Genomic DNA, 17,497 nt, shown 5'->3' with positions numbered 1-17,497 from the left:
ACTGAGCATTTAAGTACCACACAGCTGCTCACTCAGCCTCCCCCCCAACCCCCGTGGGATGGGGAGGAGAATCAGAACAACAAAAGTAAAAAAATTCATGCGTTGAGATAAGAACAGTTTAATAATTGAAACAACAACAAAAAAATAATAAATTGTACTGAGAAAGAAAACAACAAGAAAGTGAGAGAGGAACAAAACCCAGGGGAAAAAAAAAAGTGATACAACCGCTCACCACCCGCCAACCAACACCCAGCCAGTCCCCAAGCAGCGACTGCTACCCCCCCGGCCAACTCCCCCCAGTTTATATACTGGGCATGACATCATATGGTATGGAATAGCCCTTTGGTCAGTTTGGGTCAACTATCCTGGCTGTGCCCCCTCCCAGCTTCTTGTGCACCTGGCAGAGCAGGGGAAGCTGAAAAGTCCTTGCCCAGTGTAAACATCGCTTGGCAACAGCCAAAACATCAGTGTGTTATCAATATTATTCTCATACTAAAATCCAAAACACAGCACTATACCAGCTACTAGGAAGAAAATTAACTCTATCCCAGCTGAAACCAGGACAGTATCCACCCCTTATTCTATACTATCTACATCACGCCCAGGTTCTACCCTTTCCAATACATTCCAATTAGTCACCACCACTTCCCCTGTCTTTTGATATATACACACAGCTATCATTCCCTTGGTCTATGGGCCATCCCTCTAAAATGTCCGTTGAGGTCATTTAGTCCATGACTTTGGGCTCCATCTGTCATAACAGTCCTTCAGGGCAGGAGAGAGGGTGTGTGGGGTTGGATTGTTGCATGCTGAAGCCAGTTCTGGTTCCATCACTGCTGCACTTTGCTTGGTTTCAGCAAAGTTCCTTCTTCATTAAACTGGGAGATTCTCACTGAAATACCATTGATATGGCATATAGCCACCATAAAAGAGATGACATACAGTATTATATAGCAATTACCATCATACCATTTAGTTCATTGGCTATTCTCACCCAAAATCAAATCCCCTTGAGGTACACAGCGGACTTCCCCATCCTTTCGCATTACCCACCAAGTGCACCCAGGTCCTTGAGCAAAGGCAATCCCACAAATGGGCTTGCCTTTCCCGAGGCAGGAGTAACCCAGACTGTCTTCCCCAGCATGTTTTTTATGTGCACTACAGGGACCTTATCCCCTTCTACAGTGCGTAAAAGTTTTGATTGGGCAGGGCCAGCTCGATTGACAGATCCCCTAGTGTTGACTAACCAGGTGGCCTTTGCTAAATGTGTATCCCAATGTTTGAATGTCCCACCACCCCTTGCTCACAGTGTAGTCTTTAACAGTCCACTGTATCGTTCAGTTTTCCCGGAAGCTGGTGCATGACAGGGGATGTGATATACCCACTCAATGCCATGCTCTTTGGCCCAGGTGTCTATGAGGTTATTTCGGAAATGAGTCCCCTTGTCTGACTCAATTCTTTCTGGGGTTCCATGTTGCCACAGGACTTGCTAGGATAGTGTTCTAGGATAGGATACTATCCAGGACAGGATACCAGGAACACTAGGATACCAGGAACACTAGGATAGTGTTCTGGGCGGTGGCATGGGGTACCGCATATGTTTCCAGCCATCTGGTGGTTGCTTCCACCATTGTAAGCACATAGCGCTTGCCTTGGCGGGTTTGTGGGAGTGTGATAGAATCGATCTGCCAGGCCTCCCCATATTTATATTTCAGCCATCGCCCTCCATACCAGAGAGGCTTTAACCGCTTGGCTTGTTTAATTGCAGCGCATGTCTCACATTCATGGATAACCTGTGCAATAGCGTCCATGGTCAAGTCCACCCCTCAATCATGAGCCCATCTCTATGTTGCATCTCTTCCTTGATGGCCTGAGGGGTCATGGGCCCACAGAGCTATAAAGAATTCACCCTTATGTTGCCAGTCCAGATCCACCTGAGCCACTTCAGTCTTAGCAGCCTGATCCACCTGCTGGTTGTTTTGATGTTCCTCAGTGGCCTGACTCTTGGGTACACGAGCATCTACGTGACATACTTTGACAAGCAGGTTCCCTACCTGGGCAGCAATGTTTTGCCACAATGCTGCAGCCCAGATGGGTTTGCCTCTGCGCTGCCAGTTGCTCTGCTTCCATTGCTGTAACCACCCCCACAGGGCATTTGCCACCATCCATGAGTCAGTATAGAGACAGAGCACTGGCCACTTTTCTCATTCAGCAATGTCTAAAGCCAGCTGGATGGCCTTTACTTCTGCAAATTGGCTCGATTCACCATCTCCCTCAGCAGTTTCTACAACTTGTCATATAGGACTCCATACTGCAGCTTTCCATCTCCGATGCTTTCCTACAATACGACAGGACCCATCAGTGAACAGGGCATACTGCTTCTCATTTTCTGGTAGTTGATTGTACAGTGGGGCCTCCTCAGCACGCGTCACCTCCTCCTCTGGTGATATTCCAAAATCTTTGCCTTCTGGCCAGTCCATAATTGCTTCCAAGATTCCTGGGCGATTGGGGTTTCCTATTCGAGCCCATTGTGTGATCAGCGCAACCCACTTACTCCACGTAGCATCAGTTGCATGATGTGTAGAGGGGACCCTCCCTTTGAACATCCAGCCCTGCACCGGCAGCCGGGGTGCCAGGAGGAGCTGTGCTTCAGTACCAACCACTTCTGAAGCAGCTCAAACCCCTTCATATGCTGCCAATATCTCTTTTTCAGTTGGAGTATAGCGGGCCTCGGATCCTCTGTATCCCCGACTCCAAAACCCTAGGGGTCGACCTCGAGTCTCCCCTGGTGCTTTCTGCCAGAGGCTCCAGGTAGGGCCATTCTCTCCAGCTGCAGTGTAGAGCACATTTTTTACATCTGGCCCTGCCCGGACTGGCCCAAGGGCTACTGCATGAACTATCCCCCGTTTAATTTGTTCAAAGGCTTGTCGTTGCTCAGGGCCCCATTGGAAATTGTTGTTCTTCCGGGTCACTTGGTAGAGAGGACTTACAGTCAGACTGTAATTTGGAATATGCATTCTCCAAAAACCCACAACGCCCAAGAAAGCTTGTGTTTCCTTTGTGCTAGTTGGTGGAGACATGGCTGTTATTTTGTTAATCACATCCATTGGGGTCTGACGGCGTCCATCTTGCCATTTTATTCCTAAAACCTGGATCTCCTGTGCAGGTCCCTTGACCTTACTTTGTTTTATGGCAAAACCGGCTTTCAGGAGGATTTGGACTATTTTCTTCCCTTTCTCAAAAACTGCGTCTGCTGCATTGCCCCACATGATAATGGCATCAATGTATTGCAGATGTTCTGGAGCTTCGCCCTGTTCCAGTGCAGTCTGAATCAGTCCATGGCAAATGGTAGGGCTGTGTTTCCACCCCTGGGGCAGTCGATTCCAGGTGTACTGAACGCCCCTCCAAGTGAAAGCAAACTGTGGCCTGCACTCTGCTGCCAAAGGGACTGAGAAGAACGCATTAGCGCTATCAGTTGTAGCATACCACTGGGCTGCTTTTGACTCCAGTTCATATTGAAGTTCCAGCATGTCCGGCACAGCAGCACTCAGGGGCGGCGTGACTTCGTTCAGGCCACGATAGTCTACTGTTAGTCTCCACTCTCCATTAGACTTTCTCACTGGCCATATAGGACTGTTAAAAGGTGAACGAGTCTTACTGATCACTCCTTGGCTCTCCAGTCGACAAATCAGCTTATGGATGGGAATCAGGGAGTCTTGGTTGGTACGATATTGCCTCCGGTGCACCACTGTGGTAGCGATTGGCACCTGTTGTTCTTCGACCCTCAGCAACCCCACAACAGAAGGGTCCTCTGAGAGACCAGGCAAGGTGGACAGCTGTTTAATTTCCTCCTTCTCCAAGGCAGCTATACCAAAAGCCCACCGGTACCCTTTTGGGTCCTTGGAATACCCTCTCCTGAGGTAGTCTATGCCAAGGATGCACGGAGCCTCTGGGCCAGTCACAATGGGGTGCTTTTGCCACTCATTCCCAGTTAGGCTCACTTTGGCCTCCAAGACAGTTAGCTGTTGGGATCCCCCTGTCGCTCCAGAAATACAGATGGGTTCTGCCCCTGTATAGCTTGATGGCATTAGGGGACACTGTGTACTGGTGTCTACCAGAGCCTTATACTCCTGTGGGTCTGATGTGCCAGGCCATCGAATCCACACAGTCCAGTAATCCTGGTTGTCCCTTTCCTCCACCTGGCTGGAGGCAGGGCCCCTCTAGTCCTGGTTATTATATTCATTACCCATTTCTTGTACATACGAGTCAGGAGCTCCTTCATTAAAATCAGGAGTAAGATCAGCCCTTTTACTCTGTCTGGGGAACTGTCCGCTGGAAACCGGAGCAGCAATTTCCCTGGAAGAACCCCCTTTGGTGATTGTTTTTCCTTGCAACTCATGTACCTGTGCCTCTAGGGTCGAGGTAGGTTTTCCATCCCGCTTCCTCATGTCCTCTCCGTGGTCACGCAGGTAAAACCATAGGGTACCCCGTGGTGTGTACCCTCTATATCCTCTCTCTTGAGCAGAGGAACGCTGACTCCTAATAGCTGAGACACTGGTCTGTACAGGTGGGGAGTAGGACCTATCCTCCTTGAGTTGCTGGACCTCCCGGGACAGTTTCTCCACAGCCAAGACAAGGGAGGAAGAGGTACTTTCTTCGTATTCCCGGAGCTGGCTAGCCACTTCATCCGCTGTTGGTCCCTCTCCGTCTTTCCAGGTCAGTATTGCCAATGAGTTGGCACACGACGATGGTGCATTCCATACCAACTTCCGCCACATAGGTCATGTGCACTGGACCTCATCTGGATCTGTGGGTATCTGCTCGTTGCCCAGGTCACCATAAATCACCTCCAGCATGGCTAATTCCCTCAGGTACTGGATCCCTTTCTCCATGGTGGTCCATTTCCCAGGGCGATATACAACATCTTCCTTGAAGGGATATCTTTCCTTCATAGCTGACAGGAGTCGCCTCCAGTTGCTGAGGGCTGGTTCCCCTTTTCCAATCGCTTTCTCAATGCCCCCTTCCCTAGAAAGGGATCCCAGCTGCTTGGCTTCCTTACCCTGTAATTCCAGGCTACTGGACCCACTATCCCAGCATTGGAGCAGCCAGGTGACAATGTGCTCACCTGGATGACAGCTGAAATCTTTTTGCATATCTCTCAGCTCACTCAGGGATAGGGATCGGGTGGTTTCCATCTCATCCACAAGTTCTTCCTCTCCCTGTGATGGCCCTGCTCTTTCATCTTCCCTTTCTAAACGAGCTGACTTTTGCTTCCAGGATTTCTTCTTATGTATAGGGGTGACTGATACTGACACAGGTTGGTTCCCTGGTTCAACCGCATTATCTGTCACAGGGGGGCTGGAGTAGCTGCAGTGCCTGTTGCAGTGAGGGGCTGGAGCAGCCGTGGTGTCTGTCGTTTTGTCACCAGACCCTTGAGGGTTCTGAATAGTGTTGAACAGGGCCCGGTAGGCATGGGCCAGGCCCCAGCACATTGCAGTGATTTTTATCTCCCTGCAATTGCCAGGGTGTCAACATACTTTTTCCAAATAGTCTACTAATTTTTCAGGATTCTGCACTTGTTCAGGGGTGAAGTTCCAAAACACTGGAGGTGCCCACCGTCCTAGGCATTTGCCCATGCTATCCCACACACCCTGCCACTCAACTATCTGGCCTTGGGGCAGATCTCTGGATGATATTCTTAAATTGCTTACTAATCTTGGACAAAACCAAAACAATATTCCCAAGCAATACCAATAGATGTATCTTAACTACCCAAGGATGTTCAAGATAGATACTGAAAAGTTATTGTAACAAAGGAGGAAACATTGTAGAAGAAGGTAGCGAAGGTGCCATTCTGCATTTCCTCCATAAAAAACCTCACAGAGGAAGAAGTATAATTGCGAATTGTCTCCATGAGGTGGTATCCAACGTACAGTAATGGCTTCGGTACAAAACTCAGATACCAAAGTAAACCCAAGGTCACTGTTTTAATAACAAATCTCACAGGCAAAACATCACTAATCACTGCAGAGCACAGCAAACTGCAAAAACCAACACTGGTCTTGAACATGTACAGCAAAAAAAATTAGCATGGTGCAGATCAGGTAAACCGCTATCGAGAACAGATGAATCAATATCGTGGCCCACAACTACTAACAGATCTAAATTCCTTAATACGCTCTGGTTAATCTGTTATTATCTGAAACCCTTCGTGCCCCACGTTGGGCGCCAAAAAGGACTGTTGTGGTTTAGCCCCAGTCATCAATTAAGTACCACACAGCCGTTCACTCACCCTCCCCCCCACCCCAGTGGGATGGGGGAGAGAATCAGAAGAGCAAAAGTAAGAAAACTCGTGGATTGAGATAAGAACAGTTTAATAATTGGAACAACAATAATAATAATAAATTGTTAGGAGAAGGAAAACAACAAGAGAGAGAGGGGAACAAAATCCAAGGTGGTGGTGGTGGAGGGGGGGGGGGGGAACCCAAACAAAAACACAGTGATACAACCGCTCACCACCCGCCAACCAACACCCAGCCAGTCCCTCAGCAGTGATCGCTGCCCCCTGGCCAACTCCCCCCAGCTTTATATACTGGGCATGACGCCATATGGTATGGAATAGCCCTTTGGCCAGTTTGGATCAACTATCCTGGCTGTGCCCCCTCCCAGCTTCTTGTGCACCTGGCAGAGCAGGGGAAGCTGAAAAGTCCTTGCCCAGTGTAAACACCGCTTGGCAACAGCCAAAACATCAGCGTGTTATCACTATTTTTGTCATACTAAATCCAAAACACAGCACTATACCAGCTACTAGGAAGAAAATTAACTCTATCCCAGCCGAAACCAGGACAGACTAAAAAAAAAAAAAAGAAAAAATAAAAAAGCCAACTTACAAGAGGGGAATTTCAACAATGAGCTGGATGAGGCAACACAGCAACTCTTCTATGAGGTCTTCACACTCTGTTCCTGAAAAGTAGCATACCAAAGGTTTTCTGGATTTTCAAATACCAAAAGAAAGCATAGATTTAAACACATACATCCCGACAATCAATATTTTAATTAAGGAACAAACACTAGAAGAGAAATTCTACCTGTTTAAGAAGATAGCATTCTTTCCTGAAACAGAAGGCACTTGGGATTATCACCAGAGAAAATGGTGGTGCTAAGCCTTTTATATATAAAACAAATAACTAGTAACAATTGGATAAATTAATGAGATGTCGGTATTGTAGGAATATGCTAATATTAATCACGTCAAGCCTTACTTTGCTACTTACCTAAATTCATATTAAATGGTGTTATTACTAACAGTTGAACTGATCACTAGTGACTTCTCACTGGTCCACAGTTCAAGTCTCCTCTCAAAATTCCCTGCACTCTGCATATTTCCCCACCCCTTTTTTTAATCCCAAGTGAAGAATAAGCAGATAGAAAACACAGTTTCATTTGTCTAACATAGACTGAACAATATTCTAAATTGTGATCCGTCAAATGAATGCAGCCTACAGTACACATCACTGCTGCTCTTAAGCAATTTAATAGACAGTATTTTTTCATGAATACACATTTCTTTATTGAAGAGGTTTTACACATTTCAATGACAAGTAAGAATTCATTAATTTCCAAAGTGCATTTTAAGTGAGCAGAAATTATTCTTTACTCATACACAATGTGACAAAATGCATGGGATGATTAAAAATTATTTTAAAAATTCAACTATTCTAAGCAATAAAAGTGGTGGTATTTTACATTAGCACTGCAATTTTTAAAAGGAACAAAAAAAGTAACAGAAGACTTGCAAGACTTACTGAGGAAAAAGCTTATTAAACCATCTGAAGTTGTCATATAATACTAAAAAAACAGAAGATAAATTTCTTGGCTCATTAGGATTTTTTCTGCTTTCAAAATAAAATTATGAAGAGAAATCTACAACACAAAGAAGTGTAGGGGTTTATAGTGCTGAATGGCCTAAAAGCAGGCATAGTTTCTCCCTCTGCATTACCCAACAGGCATTACAGCACTGCAGCACAATGACTACACAAATGCTTGTTTATTTTGTATTTTCAAATAAATACATCCTGCAATAAACACAATGTTATAGCCAGGTTATGGCAGCGTTACTCTGTTTAACCGAAGTTTGTTCTTATTCCAGAACTCAATTTTAAGCAGCACAGAGGGAATATTCACAATAAAGCAATATTATTTCTTTCCACAATCGGTTTATTAAAAACACATTAAAAATTGTCACCTAGTGAACTGCATGTTCTGAAGGAAATAAGTTTTTTATCAAGGAAACATGGTTTCCTTTATATAGAATCCCCCATGAGTAACACAATGTAGCACCTGTTAGTAAAAACCAAGAACTGCTAGGAGCATTTAACCTTAGACAGAAACCACTGCCAATAATAAAGCCCAGATAATGTATTCTAAAGTAACTTGAACGTGACCGTTTCCTCAGGTTTTCTGAATCTAGAAAATGCTTATAGATCAAGACTGCTATTAGTTCCCAAAAGGTACCTATTTTTTTCTCTTGACAATTGAGGAAAGGGAGGAGGAGAGAGGAAGAAGGATGAAAAAAAGTAAAGAGAGTGCATTTTATCATTTCTTCCACCATGGTATATACACAACTCATTTGAAGAGAGAATAATGTTACTTGAATATGAAAGAGGGCTTTTCCCCCACACTACATTCGAAATAAAGCAAGAAAATATTGGGTTAGCACAATCACATAGAATGGAAGATGTTAGTCTTTCCTGCTCTGTTCTCAAACTATTTTTCTTTTTTTAAAAAAAGCTTAATTGCTGTAATCAATGTCATTCAGCTACAATAATTAATGTATCCTTTTCCCCATTGGGGCACATGCATTCTTGTTTAATTCTTGTCTTACCAAGACAACCAGGTGGATGCATGCCAAATCTATAACGTGAGAGCACTCTATAAACATGGAACACTATGTGTTTTCATAAACAATGTCTTTTTCAATAGCAGGATAAAGACAACACACACAATACTCACATTAATAGTTCACATACTTGGATCAAAACACACATGTAAAACCTTGGGGAAAATAAGTAAAGGGTGAATCTGTCCAGGTAAGATTAAAGCAGACTTGCAGAGAGAGGAATCATAGGTGCATCTTCTAAACTCTATGGCAGTGCAGAAGTAACTGCAAACACAAGCAGTTTTTAAAAGTTATGCTGAAGTACCATTTTTCATCAGCCATATTTAAGTCCTCAAACATTTGGATTACTTGCATTGTGGGTTTTTTGGCTTTTTGGTGGGGTTTGTTTTGTTGTTATTGTTGGGGGGGTTTTTTGTTGTTGGTTTTTTTTTTTTTTACGTAAAAAAATAATAATTTGTGTTTAACTTTTTCAAAGCTATGCACATTACAGACACTGGATTAGCAGACACTACACAGGCAAAATGGCTTATCCAGAGGAAAGTATACATGCCAGGAGACTCCACTTGTAGAAAAAACAGCCCAGCTCCATCCTTGGCCATGATACAGGGTCTAACATAGACAGTAAAACAGTCTTTCTTCTCAAGAACCTAACTACTATGTTGTCAAGACCTGATGTGAGCTGCTGTAGCAGCTGGATGTACCTAATACTAACAAGATATTCAGGCATAGCAAGGTATAGCCTCACCTTAGATGCTACTTTTTTTTCCTGCCCTGTTGCTCCTACAGATAGGATAGGACCTGGACATCAGTAATGAAATAATTCGTTACTTGTAAAACAGTACCTAAAGCCTCATTCATTTGATTCATTACACAACCAGCAGACTTAAAGCTTCTTTGGGTCTTGTGGTTTGATCTTCAGCTGTGAGGACTCTCAAAAGCTTCCAACTTTCCCTTAACAGTGTTAACAATGAGTACATAAACTAATTGCTATCTCTCATTTCCTTTATATGATAGCTGAACACTCATGAAATCATTTAAGGATTGCAGTAAAGGTATTGTTGTTTATTCCCTCCTCTATGTCCTCTTATTTGCTATAATACATGAAATACAGTCCCTAGCAGCCTTGTGATAAAAACTTCTCTATAGAGAATGAATAAAGTTCTCTACTACAGGTCATGGAAGAGGCTGAATGAACTGACGGTTTGATTTAGAATACAATACACAGCATATGCTCTCTTATACCTCTGAATCACAGTACAGTTAAAGACCATGCAGAAATTATGGGATACAGACAGTGGAAGCCTCACTGAAAGATGAATGATTTGTGTTAGCAAGACTAACTCTAGCTTCAGATCAGCATATGCTGAGTCCAGTTTAGGATTTATTAATATCAGAATTTTTTAGCTGAATCTTAAAGAATATGGTTTAAGTCTCTATAAAGATTTTCCTACAATCAAAATCGTGCAATATCCTCCAAAGTTGTATGCAAATTCCCAGTTATGAATGAAGAGGCCAAGGCTGCACATCCTGGGCTAAAGAACCATCTGAAAACTGCCAATAACCAACTCCTATTAATGGACTATTCTTGAAGGAAATCAATAAGCAGTGCTGTAGCAGGGACTCGATTCTCTGCAATTTGTTCACTACAACTTTATAACGGCAGGCTACAACACATCCATGCACTCAAACTTTTTGCAAAATGAAAAACGTCAATACTCACATTTTATGACACAAAGCACAATTGCACAGCTTTTGTGCAACTGAGTGCAAGCATATGAAATTGCAAAACCTGGGAGGAGAATTCTTCCAGATAAGACAGTTATCAAAAATGCTAATTAAACAATAGTGGCTGTGTCATATATAACCTGTCAAAATACAAGACATATTGCTGAGTAGCCAGTAACAAGGATATTTTCCATACATCATTACTATCATACACTATACAGTTCTGCCTGACATACTGAATATTGCATAGCAGGTGCTGATGCTCTGACCAACTGCAGCATGAGCAGCCTGACATGCTGACACTGCAGTTATGCACTCTGAGTTCCCAGGTGCTATATTTAAACTCAGAGAACATGGTACTAGGATACAGTACCTTCTCAGACTAGAAGGAAAAAAAAGTGATGCTCACAGTTTAAACAGGGAAACAAATACCACCACACAGTGATTTCCAAAGGAGTTTTAAGATGATCCTGAAAAGAACGGTTACCTTTTCTCAGAAGGCTGTGAGATTGAACAAGGCATACAAAAACAGATCATAAGAGAGAGAGGTTGTTTGTACTGTTCTTTCCAATAACTACTCACCAGCCATTAAGAAAATAAGCAAATAGTACTTCAAAATTTAGACACAGTATTATAGCTTTTATCTATATGCATATTTTTTTACATTATATTATTAACATAATAATGTATTGTATAAGGTTTGTTTTATCATGCTCACAATTGAAAAATAGTAAAATATCATCAAGCTCTGGGGAATGAAAAGACAGCAAGGACAACTAAGAACAACTTAAATTTTTAAAAAGCATGCTCACCAAAGGTAGTGTTAAGTATGTACAACTTTACTAAAAGTAGTAATAAATTTGTGTATACTTTGCAATAACAAGGCATGCTCTAGTTTCCAAAGAATTAAAAAAAAGAAGCTACACTTGACTTAATTATGAAAATACAAACAAAAACCATTTCATCTTTTTCTGGTCACTTTAATAGCCCCTAACACAACAACATTTTATTACACTCTGTCAATGATACTTCACTTTTCCTATAGCTAAGTATAAAAGCTACAGGAAAGCACTCACTTTATTACCATATTCTATATATATTTTAAAAATCCTATGTGAAGATTTGTTAGGAGCAAAAAATGATGGCTATGTAAACACAGCACATTATGAACCTCAACACCTTGAAGAAGGTTACAAGGACCATCTCCAACTGGAAACCCAGCAGCTGACTTGAGCCACAGCTGAGCAGGGAGAGCAGAGGAGCAGCTCGTTTCCTGCCTCCATCCCCTGCTCTCACCAGCAGACCACACACAATTACCTTCCTAATCAAGAACATCCAGCGAACAATCTGCTCAAAGATAATTGCTAAGTACATTTGCCATCAATATGCACAAAATTATCACTAATAAATGTCACTGTGAATTACAGTCAAGTGCTACTAGACATGGTATAAACATGGATCTGCCCCAGCAACAAGAATCACTTTTCATACCATGCTATGAGGAACTCCCAGCATAAGGAATAAAGATCCTGGGGGTTCAAGCTAACAAAATGTCTCAGCTTTTCCATCTGTTTTACTGTGCTACGCTCTACTACTGAAGCAAGAGGTGGGCAATTTTTTTAAACCAAGTATAAACCCATAGGCAGTCTGCAATGACAGCTTATAATAAGCAGGTGTTACTTGCTAATGCATCACTTAACTGACTTCATTCTTTGGAGATTACTCACCACAGTTTAAATACATTAAACCATTTCAATATGTAGCACAATCTTTTGGCACCAGAAGTCTGATTTCCCCAGACCAACAGCAGGCACCAAGGAGTTAAACAGGTTTTAATGAACAGTTTTCACTAGTCAATGAGCAAGCAGCTATTAGGCAGTCTCAATGCGTGGCCTTGCTGGACTGACTGTTGAGGGAAATCCACATTCAGATACTTCTACAGATAGTTCATTCAGATACTTCTCCAGTTTGTGGAAGAACAAACTAGAGGTTGTTCTTCCACACTTCACTTGCACTGTATTAGCATTCTGATACCAGTCCTTTTTGCCAGACCATTTTTGGCTTTATGCAATAAACTACATGCAATTACAACCCAGCAGTATCTTTACAACAAAGGAAATCAAGGCTCCTGTGCTGGCATTATCCATCATGTGTCCTGTAAGAGCATCTTGATACAGTGCTACACAAAGATTTGTGGCAGATATTGTTATGACTTTCTTTTTGCTGTAGTCAAACTGATTTTGAACGCATTCACATTATTCACATTTTAAAAGAAAGACTGGATAGCAGAAGGAGAAGAGCCAGATTATTTGAGCTTCTTCCCTGCCATCTTTCATCTTGTGTTAATACATGCTCCATTTCCTGGTGATGCACTTATTTTTGAACATTCTGTCTAAATTGTTTGACTTTTCCTCTACTCTTGTATAAACTACTGCCCACTAACTAAATTTTAGCAGTTGCCTTTTCAACGGATCAGTTCTAACCATAGTGCTGTTATCTTCCCTCACTAGATTCCTAAAAATTGCATTAATTCCACTCCCTGGCTGCTGCTAGTTTATGAAACATATGTGAAAAGAAACACTAAATAATTGCAGCATCACCATTCCTACAGTAGTATGTGGTCAGCTTCACCCCAATTCTATTCTGTTCTTCTGAAGAGGACCATTACCACATTTCAAACTGCAGGAGAATGACTAAAGCTGAGGTAGGTCTACAGCATCACTTCTGAACAACTGTTTAAAAAAAAAGCCAAATTAAGTTTGTAAATAAATGACCATGTTAAATTTAATACAAATCTTTAAAGAAAAAATAAACCAAACAACTTAAGCCCTGCTCTAGAAGAGGTCTATTTTGCTATAAGAACCTGTAACATGCCAACAGCTTGTTAACAAACTTTTAGTTCTAGCAGAAGACGACAGTCAATGTGTAATGAAAAGCTCTCATCACATTTTGAAGGTGTTCTCTTTCACATGTATTATACAGAGGAAGATGGTTTACACCAAATTACTTCAGACCCCAAAAGGAAGTAAGCCAGTTTTACGACTGACTACATACTTTCAATCTCACAGGTTGTCCCGAACAGTAAACATGTTGTATGTAACCTCATTGGTACTTCTAGTTTTAAAGCAAAGTTTGGGATTCTTAGTCTAAACAAAACAGTATCACAGAATTATTTAGGTTGGAAAAGACCCTTAAGATCACCAAATCCAACCATTAACCTAACACTACCAAGTCCACCACTAAACCATGTCCCTAAGCACCACATCTACAAACATCAGAACTTTTTAGTTTCTTGTGGGATATTTGTTTCACTAGCACTAGAGTATACCCACCATATGAGCCTGGTGCTTTCTCTTCGTAAGTAAAATGAAGCTGCAGCTCCTCTTCTGACATTCGACTGATGAATACTTTCAGCAAACAGCAAATAATAAACAGTGCATTGTGAGCCTGCCAAATAAAGAGGTGACTAGAAAAGAAGCAGAAACAAACAAGAATCAGTAATGCTTAACCTGCAAATATGCATCAAAACCCACAAGAAAATATATGCCAGAGTAGACAAAGGGGTTCCTACAGTTGAAGCAAGGAAAAGCCAAAGTGCTTAAGCAGGGAGTCTTCAGTTGATGCTACAGCAAACAAACTGGAAATGTATTTAAAAAGTATTTTTTTTCTTCCCCCAAGAGAATACAATCTTATTCATAAGTTTGTATTGTTAAACACACCACAGTTGCCAGAAGTACCACTCTTTGAATAGCTCACCAGGTGGCTCAGCATACTTCTAAAGGTTTCTAGATACCATGGACTTAAGCCACCCAGACATTTGAAAATTTCCAACAGCTTCAATATGAAAGCTACTCTGGCCTCCCTGAACCTTAGCAGTTTTCCCAGTCAAACAGCCTTCAGATGACCACAGGCATTTATGGACTTCAGAAGCACAATATAGCACGATTTTTCTATGCAACACACACAGATATTTTCCAAGCTTTCTGAAAGCAAGGGGAATATAGCTTCATTACATTTTCTTGAGTCCCAATAAGCAACTGCTGGGAAGCCCATACAACAGCATATAGTCAAGTTCTTGCTTGAAGCTATATTTTCAAGGTATTTTTGGATTAAAGCAGCAGGAGCTATCCAGGCAGGAATAACTTCTTTCTCCAGATATAAGTAAAAAGGTTGAGGGCAGTCCTGTGAGCAAGAGGGCGTTAAAAAAAGTCTTTCTTTTTGAAGCCCCAGATCTGATGAGAGTTGGACATTTGTCTATGGGTGTGGGGGAACAATTACAGAAAGTTTCCTGCAAAAACTACACAGTGCTGCACATGTAACCTCTCGGAGTTCTTTCCTACTGCTGAAAGGGGCAAGCAAAACCAATGGTAGTTGCATGATGTGATTTAAAAGCAATATCCTAATATACAAGTTTGTGTTCAATCCAATTCAAAATATTTCCACGATAAAGTACTGGTTCATACATTAAGATTTAGCTAAAAAGGTCAGGTGATTTTTTAAACAGCTCTAAACCAGTAGTAACCAGAAGTTACACCATTTGTACACAGATGTGTTTATGTAACACACAGGATGAACACAAACATGTCTTTTTGCCCAGCAATCTATTTACCTATTACACTTAACCTTCTGTGTTTGGAAAAGTACTAAATACTTGTTCTGTTTCTAACCATGATTAAGAGAATTCTAAGTTTTGGTCTGCAATTATGTGAACTAGCAAAGTAAAAAACTCAAGAGCTAGCAGCAAAAGGAACATTTAAAAAGTGAAATGGCACACACAGCTTTTTTCCGGGTACTTACTTCTGACATTCTGCTGAAATTTTTAACTCTTTGGTTCTAGAAAGAAAGACTTTAATCAACGACCCAAGATTTCCTGTTCGAGGATTCTTCTCAACTAGATGAGGAAAAATAAGATATGATTACCTAGCATGCATAAGTCAACACTATTTAGTTCAAACAATATACAGAATGAAAACAAATGTCAATGTCTTAAATATTTCTACATAAAGCACAGTATGTCTGTTTTTTTGTATAGCTGCTGTTGTTCTTTTAAGATTCTCCAGTACATGCCTTACTACTCCGTAATTGTTCTCTAAACATACTTTTCATCCTACATTTAAAATATCCCAACTGTGGAGCTCATACAGCTTCCTTTCCAAGACTTGTCTACAGCATACTAGTCTCCCGTCAGAAAACTGGGCAGGTTTTCACAACTAACTTTTACTTTCTTGAAACATTGTTGATCACGTTTATATTATCCCTTCCTTTTGTCCTCTGATTAATTCTTTCCCCTTACTGATCCGCTTAGAGGGCAGAAGGAAAAAGAGGTAATAGGGATGGAGCTATTTGTTTTCAACCTTTCCGTCATTTCAAGTTCTACAAAACAGTTAACCACCGAACTTTCCAGAAGTTTGGGATACGTACATAAGCACACTCTTTATACTACTTTAATCTTACTAGCAGAACACATACAAGTAGAGTTAAGTATACCAAAGACATGGATGTGCACATGAATGCTGTTTCTTCATTTTTCTGATCAAGCACATGGAAAAAAGTTAAGATGTCACAATTTCTCACCTAAAGACTTGCAGACTGAGATTGTGGCTTCTTCCAAGAGCTTTAAGTCAGCACTAGGAGAGGGGGAAAAGAAAATAAAGATGGTTACACAAGCAATTGGGTTCCTGTACTTGAAGTGAAAATTCATTACAAAACAGAAGTAAAATATTTCTATGAAGCACTTAACGTTACCAATCCATTAGCTGGTTTACATAGACATCCCAAAAGCACTGAACAGTTGAGGTTAGGAGGAACCTCTGGAGGTTATCTCATCCAAGCTCCCTGCTCAAGCAGGGTCACCTAGAGCCAGCTGCCCAGGACCATGTCCAGGTGGCTTCTGAGTATCCCCACAACCTCTCTGGGCAACCCATTCCAGTGCTCGGTCATCCTAGTATCGGGCAGGACAACATGTATTTGAAGTACAGTGACTACAAAACAGGAAACTAATATTCAAAAGTGAATTGTTTGTCAAAGTGGAATGATGTCACTACATCATTTGTATTACTGCTACCTTTGTGGCTTCAATGCTGCCATGCTTAGCATGACACCACTGAAAATACACATAGAACGGTAGCCTACAGAAAGAACTCTATTTTTTACAGGAACTATCATATGAAATAACATCTTTTTAAAAAGCATAAATTAAAGAATCCTCAACCTGACATTTAACCTCAAGCTAAGCACCACTTTCCTTTAACTAATGTTGTTATACTAATGCAACAATCACATCAGATATGACAGATTTTTCATAACTTCATTAACTGCCTGTTGGTATGCCTCAATGAAAACCATCAGCTGAAAAGAACAATAAAGCACTAAAGCAGAACCTGCCAACAACCACTGAAAGCCAACAACCACCTGCCAACAACCACCAGCTGTGTCAAACACATAAAAAGACATTTATATACTCCTATCACAACAAACCCGCCAGTACAGAGTAACTGATCCTCAAAAACAAACCAGAAGAATACATGGGAAGTATATTTTTCCTTAACAGATGGGAAAAGACGACAAATAATAATCAGATAGCGTTCAATGCCACATTAAGCAATATGAAGGTGTCCCAATATTAACACCTAAAGGGCAACATGTTCCAGTGTTTTCCACCCTCATTGTAACAAATGTCTTCCTTCTATCTAGTCTGAATCTCCCCTCTTTTAGTTTAAAACCATTCCCCCTTGTCCTATCGCAACAGGCCCTACTGCTCAGGATATCAGAGAAGATTGTACAGACTCTATACAGACTCAATTAACATACAGTCTGACCTACAGGAATGGCAGCCCTTCTGAAGTTCCCCAAATTAAGTGTCAGTCAAAAAAA

General features: G+C 41.5%; 1 protein-coding gene across 5 annotated transcripts in view; it reads right to left on the bottom strand.

Annotated features, from left to right (window-relative positions):
• DYM (dymeclin) overlaps positions 1-17,497 on the bottom strand; it is a 279,208-nt gene that overhangs the window by 237,360 nt on the left and 24,351 nt on the right. For all 5 annotated transcript variants that reach the window (XM_072858890.1, XM_072858886.1, XM_072858891.1 and 2 more), the window contains exons 3-6: positions 16,199-16,251; positions 15,422-15,515; positions 13,957-14,090; positions 6,891-6,963 (exon numbers count right to left, since the gene is read on the bottom strand). In XM_072858890.1, coding sequence (XP_072714991.1) covers positions 6,891-6,963; positions 13,957-14,090; positions 15,422-15,515; positions 16,199-16,251 — 354 coding nt within the window. The remainder of the gene's footprint in view (positions 1-6,890; positions 6,964-13,956; positions 14,091-15,421; positions 15,516-16,198; positions 16,252-17,497) is intronic.

Source organism: Ciconia boyciana, chromosome 4, assembly GCF_034638445.1.
Source record: "Ciconia boyciana chromosome 4, ASM3463844v1, whole genome shotgun sequence".
NCBI lineage: Eukaryota > Metazoa > Chordata > Aves > Ciconiiformes > Ciconiidae > Ciconia > Ciconia boyciana.
Note: the sequence above shows the minus strand (reverse complement) of the source record. Positions and strands in the feature narration are given on the sequence as shown.